The following is a 17,954-nucleotide window of genomic DNA, read 5'->3' on the forward strand; positions in this document are numbered from 1 at the left end:
CGACGCAAGTCTCCTGCAACCAGCCAGGTGAGGCTGTTCTTACTCACCTCGTCGAGACATTAAACATTGCATCACTCAGACAGTCAGACATTTTGTAATAATGCGTTTGCTTTAGATCAATGAACAAAACAATCAACAAGCAACTGTTTGATTGTGAGTGAGGTTATGAAAGCATTCCAGGGGGCATACTCTGTATCTTTCGAAACTTTCCTGCTGCCGGTTTAGCCACGTCACAAACCTGTGTTAACCCTTCCCGGTGTTAAAAAATTCCACGTACTCCAGTGCTATACACTCAATATTTATATATTGTAATTACGTATAACTCTAAATATTTATATATTGTAATTACGTATAACTCTAAATATTTATATATTGTAATTACGTATAACTCTAAATATTTATAAATTGTAATTACGTAATGCAATACTGAAATGTATCGCGGAGGAATATCAAAAAATTTTAACCCCGTGTTTAGTATATTTACAGAGATATTTTATTAGAGACGTTGTTCACTCAGTTGACAGCACCGGCAAGGAAAGGTTAAACCACGTACTTACTGGTTTGTTAAACCGAAAGATAAAGACTAGGCCCCCTGTTTTGACTTTTCGAGACTTGAGAATGATTGGTGTTGACGAGGGTCTCTTGATTTCAATGGCGACCTGTACGGACTGTGTGCGACAAGTTGTTTGCGATGTGATTACAACATGAGTATCAGATACTTGCATATCGCTGTGGAAGAAGAGCTTAATACTTGCCCGATATCACATATTGCCATCTGAAGGAAAAAGGTATAAGGGGTCAATGTGTACAGGAGTGACGGACGTATGAATCCATCCCTCCCACTGCGGTGCTAAGCGACGGGGCGAGATAGTCCAGCTAGAGAGGTCAAAGGGTCTCCCTTAAGCGGCCTCTCCAGATGCAACCTGCCACGCAGCTGTTGGGCAGACGCACCCGCCGTCAAGACCTAGACAGACCTCATCCCTTGCACCTGTGCACCCCTGATAAGTCACCAAATGTAGCAAACCACTTGGGGTGAACTATATAGCAGAGGTGCTCGTTATCCAATGAATGGTACCCGAGCTATGCTGTTAAGCGAAAATTGCTTTAAAGTGCAAAATCTCCCACTTACGAACCCTTTTTCGGTTATGGTTTACTGTAAATTGTGTCAAATTAAGTTCTTTAGAAAATTAGTTTAGCTGGAGAGGTCAAAAGATCTCCTTCAATCAGTCTCCTCCGATCCGAACTGCCGCATAGTAGTTGGGTAAACGCATCCGCTGCCAAGACCTAGGCAAACCTCTCTCCATCAACTTGGGCACCCCTGCTAAATCACCAAACATAGTGAACCACTTGGGGTTACTATGGCAGGTATGTTGGTTGTCCAATAAATGTTTCCCGGGGCGGCTGTACCAGAGGCGGATCTAACGGTCAGTATTTCAGCAAGCGCTATCTAGCCCCGCTTTGCAGATTAGTCTTTACCCTACGGGCACGCGGAGCACGAGCCCAGAGCCTGAGGGCGCCCTGAAACTCATGCCCTTAGACAAGCGCCGAGAGGGGTTCAGGTAGACATAAATCATCGAGCTCGGGGTGCGAGCAATCGCATTACTTACCTAATATTTAAAGAGCTCTTGAGATGAATTTGTCAAAGGACGGCGCTATACAAATACAACCCCTGAGCGGTACCCATATCCGCCTCCAAAATTGTTACATAGTGTTATAAATTAAGATTTCTTACCTCTTTTGTTCTTCCTGGGATTACCTCCTAAGCCCCCACCACCAAGAGAAGGCCATTGCTCTTCAGGGGAACCTGAAATAATTCCACATCAATAATTAATTAAACATACTAATTACAGTTGTCGCTGCAAGGGTATGTGATGTACGTTCGATGAATCATATCAGACAAGCGATAAAGTAGGTACCAAAATCTCTAAATAGTATAAAATAAAGTCGTTATCCGCGTCTGTCCGTTTGTGCGCTTAGTTTTTCTAAACTACGCAACGGATTTTGAAAGGATTTTCACTATCATTTAGAGAATTTCTTCAGGAAGATTTTTATATATAATACAAGCATTTAATGTTTATAGAAATTAGAGAAAAGTCGAGCAACACCGGGGACATGTCAGCTAGTTATTTTATAAATTAAAAAGCGCCATTGACGTAGCGAAATGGTCTTTTAGCTCTGCAATTGACATGCGCATTACACATGGCGGATTGGATAATAATAATAATGATTGGATTATTTGTACAGCGCCGTTTTCGTGAGAAAATCTAATTTATGAATTTAATTTCTTCTCATCTTATCTATCACTTAGACTTTGGCTTATAACTATGTTTCATAGCTAGTGACTTATAACTAGTGGCTTATAACTAAGATTAATGTCGAGTGATTTACAACTAACTAATGACATAAAAGTATACATATTTTATTCAGTTTCATCTAACTAGAACTTGTTTTACTTGTTGCATTATTAGCTGACATGTATCTGGGGTTGCTGGGGGATATCCTTAGAAGATAGACATGTATAGTTGTGGACTTTTCGTAGGCTTTGTTAAGATTTACAATTCGTAGTAGATTATTTTGATGTATCTTATGAGGTTTAGTTAGAGTTAGCATATAAGCACCTGAAAATATATCATGCAAGTATTATATACATATATACACCTTTCGAAATAAAAATCCGTTGCATAGTTTAGATGAACTAAGCGCACAAACAGACAGAAGCGGATAGCAACTTTGTTTCATACTATTTAGAGATAATTCTTTATTGAAATGAAATGAAATTATTTTGTTTAAATGTTTAACAGATGCTTAGATGAATTAATAGAATGAAGATAAGTTCCTGAGTGAACGCATGGGCCGTTCATATAGCTGTCTCATTCATACATACATATTCTTTGAATGGAAATCCTTTTCGTAAGCAGTGCTACAATGATCGATTAGTATAAATATAACGTGACTTATAATTTTATTATGTCATTGGATGGACAGATGTCGTAATTTTCTAATTTACTAACATTCAATAGATAAATTTCTTCTTTTGCATGGATCCTGAGGCAAATATTTTTTTTATAAATCTTTTTTTTTAAAAGAAAGACAAACATTTCCAGGTTACGAATAACCTGACAATATTTGAAAATCTCCTACTACCACCAATGTAAGCGGAAAATGTTGCTTGTGTTGTGATGGAGGACTTAGCCAGCCGAGGAATTGAATACACTACGCCTGAGTGGGACCCAAACGAGATGTCAACTCAGCCACCGACCGGTCAAATACTTTCAGCTTCAAAAATATTCCTACATTTAGGACGGGTTGTTTCGGAGAATTTGAACAATTCATCGAATTTCAACGTTCATTTCCGGGTTCTGTGAAAGTTCTATTCAAGTTCTGTTATTATATCATTTTAGGCTAGTAGTTTGACAAAACTGAAATTAAAACAGAACTTGAAAAAATCTCTCACAGAACTAGAAAATGAACGTTGAAATTCGATGAATTGTTCAAATTCTCCGAAACAACTCGTCCTTATAATATCCCATGATTTTTTACGGGTCTGAGCTAGTCAAATATAAAAAGAGTTATAATACAGGATGTCCATAAAAGAATGTCCCAGTTCCAAAGGAATATTACAACAGTTTAATTTAGACTATTAACAATAAATCGTACATCAAATTAAGGTAAACTAACCTAGTTGTTCTTACCAATGTTCAATATGTGACCTAAATTCCGATTCTTCTCACACTTAGCAATAGCCTCTTCAATTCTGTGTATAAATTAAACTGTTGTAATAATCCATTGAAATTAAACAGTTATAAAAATACAATTGAAATTGAACTGTTGTAATAATACGATTGAAATTAAACTGTTATAATATATCATTGAAATTAAACTGTTATAATAAACCATTGAAATTGAACTGTTATAATATACCATTGAAATTAAACTGTTACAATATACAATTGAAATTAAACTGTTATAATATACCATTGCAATTAAACTGTTATAATATACCATTGGAATTAAACTGTTATAATATACCATTTAAACCGGGATATGCATTTACAGACACCTTGTTCACTTGAACACACATTTATATCATAAAGAAAATTGACAATATTTGTTTTCAAAAAGGCAATGATCCTGAGGCAAATACTTTATAAATATACAGTTTTAATTGGAAAAAACATTCTAATCAAAATTGTATAATTAACTCATTTTTGACTAAATTACGCCCTTTTCCGTTTCCGGATATATCCCGTGAATTTTCACAGGTCCGCGCCATTTGCCAAAAAGTCATTAATTATTGTTTGAAAACTGACTTTATGCACAGTCTACTTCAATTGAATATTTCTCCAATGCAAATAAATATGACAAAAGGTTGTTCAGTTTGATATTACCTACTTTAATTATAAACCATATACTTCTAACTTAAATACCAATAGATTTTTTTATTGTTATAGTAAGGTATGAAGTAATTCAAAATCATGCGTTTTTGGTCTGAAATTCTGATCGCTTTAAAATATTTCAGATGCTTTAATTCAATACTGCGAGTAGAACACATCTTGGCCTTTGAAATAATCTGGCATTTTTTTGATAAGTCTTGTAGAAACAAGCCCGGAAAAAATGAAGTATCAGGTCTATAAAACCTGCTTTATAATTCAAAATCTCTCACTTACGAACCACTTTTCGGTTATGGTTTTATTTTATAATGTGGAAAATTAAGTCCTTTAGAGAATGATCGTAAAAAACATTTAAATATTTGTGTCTGAAATTCACAAAATCAAATAAAACACACTTTTTGGCCATGTTTTTTCTGGCAAAAATTAAAACAGACGCTGGTGTTAAGCGGAAATTTAAACCTTATCGCCATCTACGTAAGGAGTGTTATTATTAGCGGCCCGATTCCAAATGTTACACGATGTGGTGCATCGCCTTATGTTTATCCACTTTTAATATGGAGAAACACTAGGTAAAATGTCAGCATCCCTTTATTACTGTGATTGTATTCTACCAAAGTGCAAAAACACATAGGTCAAGTGCATTTTTGCTGCGGGGAGGATTCCAGGCATCGATAAGGAACACAAAATAGTTGAATTTAGGTGATATAATAAATGTTTGCTCCAAATTTAATCTATAAAGTTGGATTACACCTTGGAGTTTCAACTGCAAATTTTCTTTAAGAGTTTAATGAGAGTCCAGAATTTTACTTTTCTGGTACCTATTATTATGATGTTAGAAATATTATAATCAACAATGATAATATCATATGCACATCATGTAAGTAGATTTTAGTATATCGTCGCATTAATTCGTAGACTGGGTAACTTCCAAATTTTTTAAAATACGTTTTTAATGCCATCTGGTGTTAAAATTAGTCCCGCATCGACTAGTAAAACTCGCAATTTAAAAAAATTTTTTTTTTTTAGATAAACACAAATTAGGAAACTGCGTAACACCATGGTGCCATTTTTACTCGCGAATACTTCGAAACTCCTTCATTCAGTATTGGCCGGTGACCCGTGCGCACGGGATGTGTTTTTGACTGAGGAGATTTATTTACGGCGTAATAGTTTTACCGTGAAATTAACTGAGGTAAGTTGATTTATCAATTTTTAACATTTTATAACTTTAAATTTAGTTTTAAAGTCACCAATAGTGTTTGTATCTTATTTTTAAGTTGCCATAATTACGCTAGAGGAGTTACAAAGTTTTCTGTATACTGATTTTTAATTTACGCAGTTTTCGAAATGATTTGTTTTTAAATATTGTTTTGTTTCAGTAAATTTATCAGATTAAACTGTATTTTTTTAATGAAATGTGATTTATACTATTCACACTTGTATGAATACTATGTTATTTTTTTCATAAATTCATATTTATAAGTGTTTTTAACCTCCTGTTTGTTAAATTACGGAGTTACGTATTTTTCGCATGTATACAAATCGAAATAGTAATATCAAGGTACATAGACCTATGTAGTTACAGACAAACATACTAAGGCATTCCTTTATAAGTTTGTCAAAGCTCACCAATAATTTAAAAAAAAAAATAGATATCAAGTTGATTAATATTCTTGTTGTAAGTAAGTCTTTACGTAGTTACCTAATGTTAAAAATTAAATAGTACAGTTTTAAATTATTTGTTTACAGCCAACTGCCACCATGAACCGCCAAAAAAAACGCTTGTGCGTAACTTGTAAGTAGCTGAGCCAGACCATACCAACATCAATACAAGAGGATCAAGAGCCCCCATTCGACTACCACGTTTAATTAAAATTTTCGAGAAATTAAACGAGCACAAAATTTCAGTTGCCACAGTTCAAAAAATTTAGACCTGATTTTAGTCATGCAAGTACATTTATTGTTCAGAATGACGGTTCTTTGATGACTGTACCTGACGAAAACCAAGAGAATATTGACCCGAATATGGTCGTCGAAGGAACACCCAGCACTGTCATGATAACTAAAGATGGTAGCCTTACTAATGTACATTTATGTAACCCATGTTTGCCATCGGATCTGGAAATTTTCATGTCAGTGATGAAATGGTTCCAAGCACTGCGACTGTAGCCACCGATTGTGTTCTGCTGACTGCTGAAGACATAGGTCATGATTCTAACTTGTTAAAAATCTTCCACGACCTAACAAATACCACAAACCTTGCCGTTGAAAACACTGCCATCTTTATTTGCAATGAAGAAGATTTTCACCAGGAGCAAACAGTTACTGACCAACTCTCGGCTAATATTGCAAAAGTGCCTAACAAAGGCATGCCTTCAATTGGTCCTTGCGCTGTAGAAGATCTACACCTGGAGTCAACATGTACAGTTTTTGTCCCCACCATTCTTCTCCATGACTATAACTCGGTTAATACATCAATAATATCTTTGAAAGAGGCCTCTATTGTACCTTCTACTGATGGGATAAACCTGCAGCCTATAGTTATATTGTACCAAACGATTGTGATTCAGTAGTTGGTTCAAATTTACCCGGTGATGACGCTTCTATTGAAAATGAACACAATGAACCAAAACGAAACCGAAGATCGAAAAAATATGAAACCAAAGAAAGTAATTGGTCTGTCAGAATTAATAAAAAAACGAGAAAACGGAGAACATTACTTGGGGAGGAAAAAAATTGACGAAAAGTGGAAGTATGACCTGCTAAAAGGCGAGAAGAAATTACAACCTAAATGCGATTGCAAATTATCAAAGAAGGGTTCGTCTAAATTACAATGTCTAAAACTGACGGAGCAAAATAGACAGGACATATTTGACTCATTTTGGAAATGAACATGGGCAGAGAAAAAAAGTTATGATTAAAACTTTGGTAATTGTAAAGCCAATTAAAAAAAAAAACTCAGGTTGGCGGAAATGTCCCGAAGAAATAAATCAACCGAACTTTTTTTGAAATGCAAAAATGACAGACTAAGAGTTTGCAAACAAATGTTTTTAAATACATTACGCATGGGAGAATGGATCATAAAAAAGTGGGCCAAGTGCGATCCTGCTCCATGCTTTGTTAGAGAATCCACTAATAATGGAAAAAATGACCAAATAACAGCTTTGCATCGTTTTTTCGATTCTTTGCCAAAAGTAGAATCTCACTACTGTAGATCGCAATCATCTAGATTATACCTAGAACCTCTATGGGAATCTAAAAATAAGCTTTACAGATTCTATGCAAATAATTACTGTCAAGAAAATAATGAACAACCTCTTTCTATTGCCACTTTTCTTAAGACATTTGATGAAAAAAAAGTCCTTTTTTCACCCAAAAAAAGATTTATGTGACACCTGTGAATCATTTAAAATAGGAAACATTTCGGAAATCGTATACAAAGAGCACATAACATTGAAAGAAGAAGCAAGAGAAGAAAAGATCAATGATAAACAATCTAATAATGAAGTTTTGACCATGGATTTGCAATCAGTTCTCTTGAGCCCCAAACCCAACGTTTCTTCCATGTATTACAAGACTAAACTGATAGTTCATAATTTTACAATGTACAACCTAAAACGCAAAGATGGGTAGGTACTGTTACATTTGGAATGAGTCAGAGGGCGGATTAACGGCAAATGAATTTTCGTCCATTATAGTACAAATGCTGGGAGAATTTACTGAAAAGCATCCTCTTCAGCTTGGAGTCGAAATTATTTTGTACAGCGATGGCTGCACTTACCAGAATCGCAACGCCACACTTTCTAATGCACTCTTGAATTTTTCAATTGTAAAGAACGTAACAATTGTGCAAAAATATTTACTAAGAGGCCATACACAAATGGAGGCCGACAGTATGCATTATGCTATCGAGAGAAAGATACGAAATAAAAAGATAAACGTACCTGCAGATTACGTGAATATTTGTAAAAATGCATGCCAAAAATCTCCTTATCAGGTGAAATATTTATGTCACGATTTTTTTAAAAACATAGAAAGATCATTGAAATTTTATAAGTCCATTCGGTCAGGAAAGAGAGCTGGCGATCCAGTCGTTACCGATCTAAAAGCTATAAAATATACCCAAGGAAAAATATTTTACAAATTAAGGCATACTCACAGCAACTGGAACCCAATACCGGAAAGAATTCCTAACACACAAGGAATCCAATTCAAAGATTTGCCAGCCCTTTATACGGAAAGGATTAAAATCAAGAAGGAAAAGTACCTGCATTTACAAGACTTGAAACAGACATTAGAAAAGGATTACCACTCCTTCTACGATAACCTTCCGCATCATTAAAAATGCACCTAAATAGACTGCCTCGTCGTATAATAATTATTATTCTCATTTATGTTTGCTAATAAATTACTTTATTATTTTTCATTATTTCTTGTAGGATACCTACTTTATTTTATACGTATTGGAATACATACATACGTTATTTTATTTACCATTTAAGGTCTTATTATTTAATTTCAAAATTATTCATAGAAATAGTATTGTGCTGTTATGCTTTGTGTACTAAGAACTTTTATATTTATCCTGTTATTTTTACATACTGACTAAAAATAAAAGTCCATTAGGATGTTACTGAGTAATTCATAAAATAAATATCGCAGTTCTGTATTGTTGTGTTTTATTTTGTGAATGTAAAATTCCTATCTCCCAAATCTTCCGCTAGTTGTTCATAAAACTGTTCGCAGAAAAGTATGTATCTTTTGTAAAATACGTATTTCCATTCTCGGTTTTTATGTAAACTTCCTAACTCCGATTTGAAATAGAAAGCCTTAACTTACAAAATTTCGATGATTGGAAATAAATTTCTAAATTCGAAACATAAATAAAAAAATTACCCATCATTCATTTTTTTTTCCTGTAAAATTTTACGTTTGGTGGTTACGCATTCTACGAATTAATGCGATGATATAAATATTATTGTGTTATAATGCCGTGTTTGAGACTAACCTCAAAATCACCTTTATGTAAATACTACACCTGTAACTATCATTAATTTTCTAAAATGTTACTTATTATGGGCGCCTAAATGACGTTTCAATTCCGTCAGCACTGAAACAACAACAATGAAATCTTTTAAATACACTCAAAATTCAAAATACAAAACCTGAATGAAATGTGATTCGTGACTTGTGAAGTCAGAATCAACAGATTTACCACGCCCCTGAAGTGATTTTTCACAAAAACGGCGCTATTCAAATTATCCAATTATTATTATTCAGTCGTGCCTTCACAACGGGCGTTTTAATAAAATGGCGTTTTATTCATTTTTAAATGATGAATTATAAATTCTATGTATAATAAAACTAATATGTTTAGAATCAGCGTTTGTCGATGTTAAAGCCATAATATTTTTATAGAGCCATAATAGTTCTTCATTGTGTCTAATAATTGAATTTATATAGTATTTGGTTGTAGTGTTAATCAGTATATATATATATTATAAAAGTCAGTGTACAATGTGCATGCTGCTAAAACTCAGAAACGAGTCCCGGTACGATCAAGGGAGTTATATGGTGTGGTAGCCCTCTATCCCCCATCTATGAAGGGAGTGCTTTTGAAGATATAAGAGCTGGAAGTTTCGCCCTCTAGAAATTTCTAGAACAGTTCAGAACATTCCACGACATTGCAGAACATCCCGGAACGTTAGGGAACAATCAGATCATAATGAACTAAAAACCTTTTCCTGATAAACTTTAAGTAAATTCGTAATCGTGACACAAATGGATTGGTATCTAATCGTGATTGGTATCTCTAAATAATATAAAACAAAAATTCACTATCTGCGTCTGTCTGTTTGTGCGCTTAGTTCTTCTAAACTATGCAACTGAGTTTGATACGGTTTTTACTATCATTTAGAGAATATTTCATATATCCTAGGAGGCGTTAATGTAGCACACTGCCATCAGAATATATGAGAAATGTCAGAAGTTGGAGGAATTTATAATTATCTATCTTAGTTCATACGACGTGCGTCTTGAATGCTTCAAGATTTAATATAAAGGACGGGTTGTTTCGGAGAATTCAAACAATTTCTTCTCTGAAAGATTTTTTCAAGTTCTGTTATTATTTCAGTTCTGTCAAGCAACTAGCCTATAATGATCTAATAACAGAACATGAAAAGGACTTTCACAGAACCCAGAAATGAACGTTGAAATTTTATGAATTTTTCAAATTCTCCGAAACAACCCGTCCTTAAAATTAGAAGACAATTGACTGATCTAATACGTTTAAACAAAATAATTCACGGCCATCTTGATAATGCATTATGCCTTAGCAATATTGAAATAAATGTTCCCAATTCCCATTGTTGACGCCACAGCATGTTTCACCTGAATACATTTAAAAATAATATTGCCTATTTTAGTCCTCTGACCCAAATGTGTCGAGTGTATAATAAGATAGTGTGCTGAAGTAGACATTTTCTTTGATAATTAATCCGAATTCAGAAATTTTTTTCTGCTATTTCTAAAAGATTTGTTGCGCTAATTACATTATGTATTATTTATGTCTGAATAGATTTTTTTAACTGTATGTGCCTTTTTGTGTTTTGATATATAACTGGATTTTCTTTACGTAATCATTTGTAAAACCCAATATAAATAAATCCACAGTATTTGATCAAAGTTAGCCATCTAGTCAAAGAAAAGAAGTTCCTGCCCATTGTAAATAGCCAGGATACTGACGGCTGCTGCTGGGACATTTCGCTATTGTTTGCTTAACTCTGTAAATGGCCATATTGGTTGATGAAGCACCCTTTAAGCCCGATGGCAACTCGGTGTATGAAAGAGACGAACTTAGGTGGGTACTGCAAAACCTAGCATGACCAGTAGATTTTGAAAGAGCGAATAAAAGATTGTGTAACAAGTTAACATCGGGTCAGAAATGTGCAGCTGGTTCCTAACCCTCTCATTTACTCTTTGGAGAGTGGGATGGTTCGTAATATGACTCAATCATGTATTGTCTCTCTGTCTTCAGTCTATCGGTAAGTTCTCATATACCGATCAAATATAACTATGCATGTAAAATTTCTCTTCAGATATTTTATATAATGCACATAAATAACACTTATTATGTTATTGATGTTTCTGTATACTTCTTCTTTCTTTGTTTAAATATAAAAGAAAAATTATTACTGAAAGTACAGTTTGTTTTTTCTTATATTAGTGAGCCTCTAGAGCAGTCATACTCAACCTGCGGCCCGCCAAGCTATTTTGTGCGGCCCTCAATACATTTAATATCAGGAACATGGTTTACAAAATCTGGCATTCTATATCACGTTAATTTGAGATTAATTGCAACTTTGACGTACAGACATTGAAGAGGATAGCCGTTGCCGTGTCAACATCATATCTGGTATAAGAGTGTTGCTACTGCACACGCTAGATCTATCTCCAAAAAACAAAGATTTGACAGACAAATATGCGCGCAAATAATTTTGCTTGTGGCAACACATACATTTTTGACAGCTCCGAAGAAATGGTTACCAGTGCTCCCAATCGAAGGCGATTTATCGCCATTTAGGCTACTCAGAAAAAATCTAGAAGGCGACATAACATTTTTTGCGACCGGAATAACATTTTTTGCGAATGTGAGGAATTGTTGTGGGGAATTACATTTGATGTTTTTGGCTGTGCGGAATTTTTTTTTCAGCGAACCCCCCCCCCCCATGGATTTCAAATATTTTGTGGGGAGCACTCATTTTGAATTTTTTAAAACGGGGGTGGTGGGTTTCATGATATATTTTGTCATGGCAGTATAGTGTTGCGGCACGCGTAGCTTTACAAATATATGAATGTGGCCCGCAGAAGAAAAAGGTTGAGTATCATTGCTCTAGAGTCTAGAATATTGACCGTTATATTCCTTAACCTTTCCTTATCTGTGGTGTGTATTTACTACACATTGCTTCTAATAACTTTAATACCTCTATAAATATAATAAATTCTGTGTTAAAATTTTAGGTATTCCTCCGTTATACATTGAATTAAAAAATAAAATTTTACATAGTTTTCTAATTCAATTAAAAATCAGAGATTTTTTTTTAAAATCGGAAACAAATACACCATTACAATCAACCGTGTGATACTGCTACGCGAAGTGTGTGCGAGGAAATGACACGCTATTGATGTCCCGCTTTAGTTTGCTATGCGGGAACATGAGAAATCCACACGTCCACAGTTAATTTTGATTTAGACCATCGATACCTACGACCGCATAGCTGTGTGTGTGTGTTAGCCGCCAGCCAGACGGACGCGGACCGTCGTTAGATGTGGACCTCTTGCACGTTTTTTTAGCATCTTCCGATGGTTTTTTCATGTTTTCAACAATTAAATTACAATTATTATCACTTTTGATATAAAATATAGTAAACATAATCGATTAGCTATGAATATTCATATTTTTCCGATATTAAATCCCTTATTTTGAGATGTGTATTGACTACACAGCACCGGAACGCGTGGATTTTTTTAGCACAGTAAGGGAAAGGTTAAAGGCACTGTCAGATGGTCGGAGAGTTTGTTGTATTTCCGCTTTGCACTAGAATCCAAATAAATGGAATATTTCTAAAATATTCATGAAAGATGATGAAATAGGCTTTAAAATTTTATTATTAGAAATATAAGTAAAATTTTTGATATATTCAAATTTTAGTGATTAAAAAAAAACACACATTTTATTAGACAAATGTACTACAGTAGAACCCCTTTAATTCAAACCCCGATAATAAAAAAAAAAGTATAATTCGGAATTTTCGCCAAAAAGATTCTTTTCATACAAAATGGTTTTTCAATTTATAATTCGAAATTTATTTTAGTCCGCTAACAAAAATTTGTTTGTGTAATTTGGAAAAATTAGATTTTTGCAAAAATAAATTTCATAAATCTGAAAGACAGCCGTGGCGGTAAAACGCTGAAGAATGTCTTTTTACGTGGTTATATACCGTCCTTATTATTTTGTAAATCTGAATCAATTTAAACTGGAATGTCTTGTTTTTTTTTGTTTTCAAAATTATTTAGAATATCCGAGTTACATACTTCTTGAAATTTTGATGAAAAAATTAATAAACTATACTTATAATATCACAAAAGCATCTGTATAACGTACAAAGAAGATTATCTATGGCAGCGTGGCTTTGTTTTTTTAAAAGTTTTATTCCGAGATTGATGAAATTTTGCACACTTGAATTTCAAAACAATAGAAAGGTGACTGTCGAGATGAGATTTCAAAAACCACATTCATACCCGTTTTAGCAGAATTTTACTACTTGATGAAATTGGTCATGAACGAACCTTGATGTATAATAATCACCCCTCATAGTTTCGCCAAGGTCATTTGGCGACAATATTTATTTTAATTTCCTTTCTGTAATTATTATTTAAATGGATAAAATCAAAACTAAAAAAAAACTAGTTTTAAATACAAATGAAACACAAATTTGACATAGATGTTTTAATTATAGTCTTGAACTATAAAAGTATCAACAGACAAATAAATAATAAGAACTTAATACTAGAAGAAGTTTGAAACAGGGTTTATACTATAAAAGTATTAATAGACAAACAAATAATAAGAACTTAATTAACTAGAAGAAGTTTAAAGCAGGGTTTATACTATAAAAGTATTAATAGACAAACAAATAATAAGAACTTAATTAACTAGAAGAAGTTTTAAGCAGGGTTTGTACTATAAAAGTATTAATAGACAAACAAATAATAAGAACTTAATTAACTAGAAGAAGTTTAAAGCAGGGTTTATACTATAAAAGTATTAATAGACAAACAAATAATAAGAACTTAATTAACTAGAAGAAGTTTTAAGCAGGGTTTGTACTATAAAAGTATTAACAGACAAACAAATAAGATGCACTTAATACTGGAAGAAGTTCAAAGCAGGGTTTGTACTATAAAAGTATTAACAGACAAACAAAAACATAATGAAGAGCTTAATACTAGAAGTTTGAAGCAGGATTTATTTGGTTGATTGGCTGGTAAGAGCTGCTTCATGCAGGAGATAATGAGCCGCAGTCTTGTCTAGGAATGACCTGAAAGGTTCATACTTACTGGCTTCAACGGGGACAGTAGGGGGGGCACGCGCGGCGGTCTGCGGCCGGTCCCACACGGGGGCCACGTATGACTGAAATAGGTAAGACATAATATTAATTAACCATCGGGAACAGACAAATTAATGCTCTCCGTGTCAGTCCAGTTTTCCAACCATCCACAAACCAGTCTGAAGAAATGTGAAGCAATGCGCACATCCCATCTGACCTGTAGATCGTTCATTCCAAGCATACCCAAGGGAAGTCACTAGGACAGCCCCATGGTAGTAGGCTTACTGCCTCAGGTAGAAAAATCTCAGAAATTAATAAGAATAAGCTATACCCTGATTCTTACAGTACAGATCATTTTACTAATCATAAATCACGTTCCAAACAGAGTAAATCCATACACACAGGGAATAACAAACTTGATTCTTCAAACTCATAGATAATAGAAACAAAGGGAGATATAGCATGGAAGGGCGCCGACTATCACCGAGCTATGACTAAACTGCATGGACTACCAAAGCGGCGAGTTCGATGAAATTTATGGGTAGAATGAAAGGCGTATGCCTCTATGCATAGATGTCATTTGCTGTAGTATGAGTGAACAATTTTGGCTACACTTTTGTGCATGCGGTTTCAAACTATAAACCTCCCCTGTTTCTATTATCAACTGTTGAGCTGAGCTGAGCCACCTACTTGCTGGGCTATCAACCAAACGATTTTAATGTACGCACAGGAATAATGGACTGTAAAAGGGCAAGCAGAAGACATAGGAAATCTTTATTCCAGGTTGCAGTGAGAAAGGTTTAAATAGTAATGAGGTTATTGAACTTTCGAGACACAAAGGCAGACAAAAAGAAAATAGTTTATTATATTGGACAAGCAAAGATTGTTACAACTTGTCTCAAGTGAATGTATGTAGACGGATAGATTATTGCTTTAATTAATTTGATAATTGCTTAAGAGAAAAAACCCATTATAAAGAAGGCGTAATTCAAAGTTCTCGAGTGACATTATTGACTTTATATAAAACAAAAAATTTATAATATAGAAGGAATTCTAATACGTTTTTAAGTTAGAAGTAGGATGGAAATAATTTGTGTTAAAATAAAGGTTAAAAATAAGGTAATACATTATGAAGTTAAAAAAATACAAACCGGACTAGCAATTGCTGCCTCGTTCAAAAAGGGCACCGGTTCTTCGTAATGATAGTCGATCTTATCATGAGCCTGAAACATAAAATTTGCATTAAAATATTACATAAATCTGTTTTACACGGGGAAATTCAACAGAATAGAGTTAAATTAAAAAGTGTATAAAATACAGTACATAATGAATAGGAAAATGGAGATAGGTTTTACTGGTTTCCATGATAACTCAGCACAATGATAACGCAACACAATGATAACTCAACACACTAAGTCCATAGAATAATGAGTTTCTGATGCTGACCCTTTTTTGAGATAACGGGCTTCAAAGGTTCGAATTACTATATTTCGATACATATTCAACTTTATACTGTTTTTAGTACGCAAATACGGCTAGTTGTAGGTTATTAACTGATTTTAAGTATTATTAACGATCGTTTAAAGTTAGAAATATGAAATCAGGAAAAGCAACTTTAACAGTTGGAAACTTGTTAAGCAGTTAAGTGATTTCAAGTGAATAAAGTTCCATCATCAGTAATTTTATTTATTTCTCAATAATTTTAGTTTTAAAAAATAAAAAAATGTAAAGTGAGCCATTTAAAAAAATAAATTACGTTTGCATTGAAAGGTTGTTAGGACGGCTTGTTTCAGAGTTAATTTTCAAGTTCTGTGAATGTTCTTTTCAGGTTCTGTTATTATTTCAGTTGTGTCAAGTAACTGGCCTATAATGCTGAGGACTTTCAAGGAACCGGAAAATGAACGTTGAAATTTGAACCACCCATCCTTTTTTTTAAAAGAAAGAAGAACATTCCCGGGTTACGAATAACCTGAAAATATTTAAAAATATCCTACTACCACCACAGTAAGCGGAAAATGTTCTTGTGTTGTAATGGAGGATTTAGCCAGCCGAGGAATTGAACACACTACGCCCGGGTGGGTAACAAACGCGATGTAAACTCAGCCACCGACCGGTCTTAATATTTAAATGTTTATTTCTAATAATAAAATTTGAAATTTAAAAATCATGTTTTTCCGTTGACGATATGTACCATTTATTTGGATTTTATTGCAAAGCTGAAATACTGACGGGTTAACAAACAGATGGTAGGTGTGCTTTTCTTGTTCTACCGGTATTACGATGGAAGATGCTCCGAGGAACTAGCGTCGTTGATCCCTTCGGCACCGGTGCACAGTCGGGAAACACGCCAAATGCGCGTCCAACATATGTACACGGTTGACATCTGTCACATGAGAATAAGTAGCTTCTATGACTCGTTCTTGAGTTTAACATAGCGGGTGTGGAATGATTTGCCGGCCTCTGTGTTTCTTCTCTCGTACAACATACAACAGACCCTTGTTCCCTCGTGCCTCTCCTAAAAAAGACCCCCCACACAGCATCCTCAAGGATAACATAGACTATTTATGGAAATTATTTTCCTTAGGGCCTGTATGGAGTTAATGTAAAAAAAAAAAAAAAAAATTATTTCAATATCACGATTAACCGGTTAGCAGCGTGATAGTTTAAAAAAGAAGTTACGAGGGCGTTGTGTGTTTGATCCTCTACTAGATCAGTGCTCCATCATTGCACAAGCCACCTTTTCACTTGATGAAAATGGGTGGATTTTCCTTACACTGAGATTATTTTTAACCCAGGAATACAGTGAAACCCGAATTTTACATCCCCAGATTTAACGTTAATTACGCGTAATTATTTCAGTCCCGATATATTTTAGTACATTTGATACTGGCTTTTTACGTTTTTTTTCCCGCAATTTACGTCGAAAATATTCAAAAAATGTTAGTTTCGCGGGCTTGACACGGCCGTGCCGTAATCGGTCGGCTTACGGCGCGCAACGCGGTGATTGGCCGACATATTTCAATTTTAGCCGGCCGTGCCGTGATTGGTCAGGGTACGGTGCATAACGCGGTGATTGGCCGAAATTTTTGAATTTTAGCCATGTGTACAGTGTTACTGTAGCATCATTTGTTCGGTTTATTTACGCATCTGTCATTCGGTTTTCAACTCGATTTGTGACGCTTCTTTCTGACATTATTCGCGATCATCACATAGTTTTTACGTTTCTTGTTTTGTTTTCGTTAAGTTTATTACAATCTAAAGTGTGTTACGTATAATATTATTATGTCTCAACAAAGAAAAACGTTGTCAGTGCGAGAGAAAAGGAACATTCTTGAAAAGGTTAATAAACACATTGGTTCACGTGTTTCGCTGGCTCGTGATTTGGGTATACCCATAACTACATTGGTTACAATCATTAAAAATCGGGAATCTATCGAAAAAATTCAATACCCCC

The 17,954-nt window shown here is 34.3% G+C and overlaps 1 protein-coding gene across 2 annotated transcripts in view; it reads right to left on the bottom strand.

The window, feature by feature from the left end:
- The window catches only part of LOC149415508 (protein maelstrom homolog), a 35,946-nt gene that overhangs the window by 618 nt on the left and 17,374 nt on the right, over positions 1 to 17,954 (bottom strand). For both annotated transcript variants that reach the window (XM_089642438.1, XM_089642439.1), the window contains exons 9-11: positions 15,652 to 15,723; positions 14,511 to 14,583; positions 1,733 to 1,804 (exon numbers count right to left, since the gene is read on the bottom strand). In XM_089642438.1, the coding sequence (XP_089498564.1) occupies positions 1,733 to 1,804; positions 14,511 to 14,583; positions 15,652 to 15,723 (217 nt within the window). The remainder of the gene's footprint in view (positions 1 to 1,732; positions 1,805 to 14,510; positions 14,584 to 15,651; positions 15,724 to 17,954) is intronic.

Source organism: Hesperophylax consimilis, chromosome 18 (genome assembly GCF_061612785.1).
Source record: "Hesperophylax consimilis isolate HC1 chromosome 18, BYU_Hcon_1.0, whole genome shotgun sequence".
Taxonomy (NCBI): Eukaryota; Metazoa; Arthropoda; class Insecta; order Trichoptera; family Limnephilidae; genus Hesperophylax; species Hesperophylax consimilis.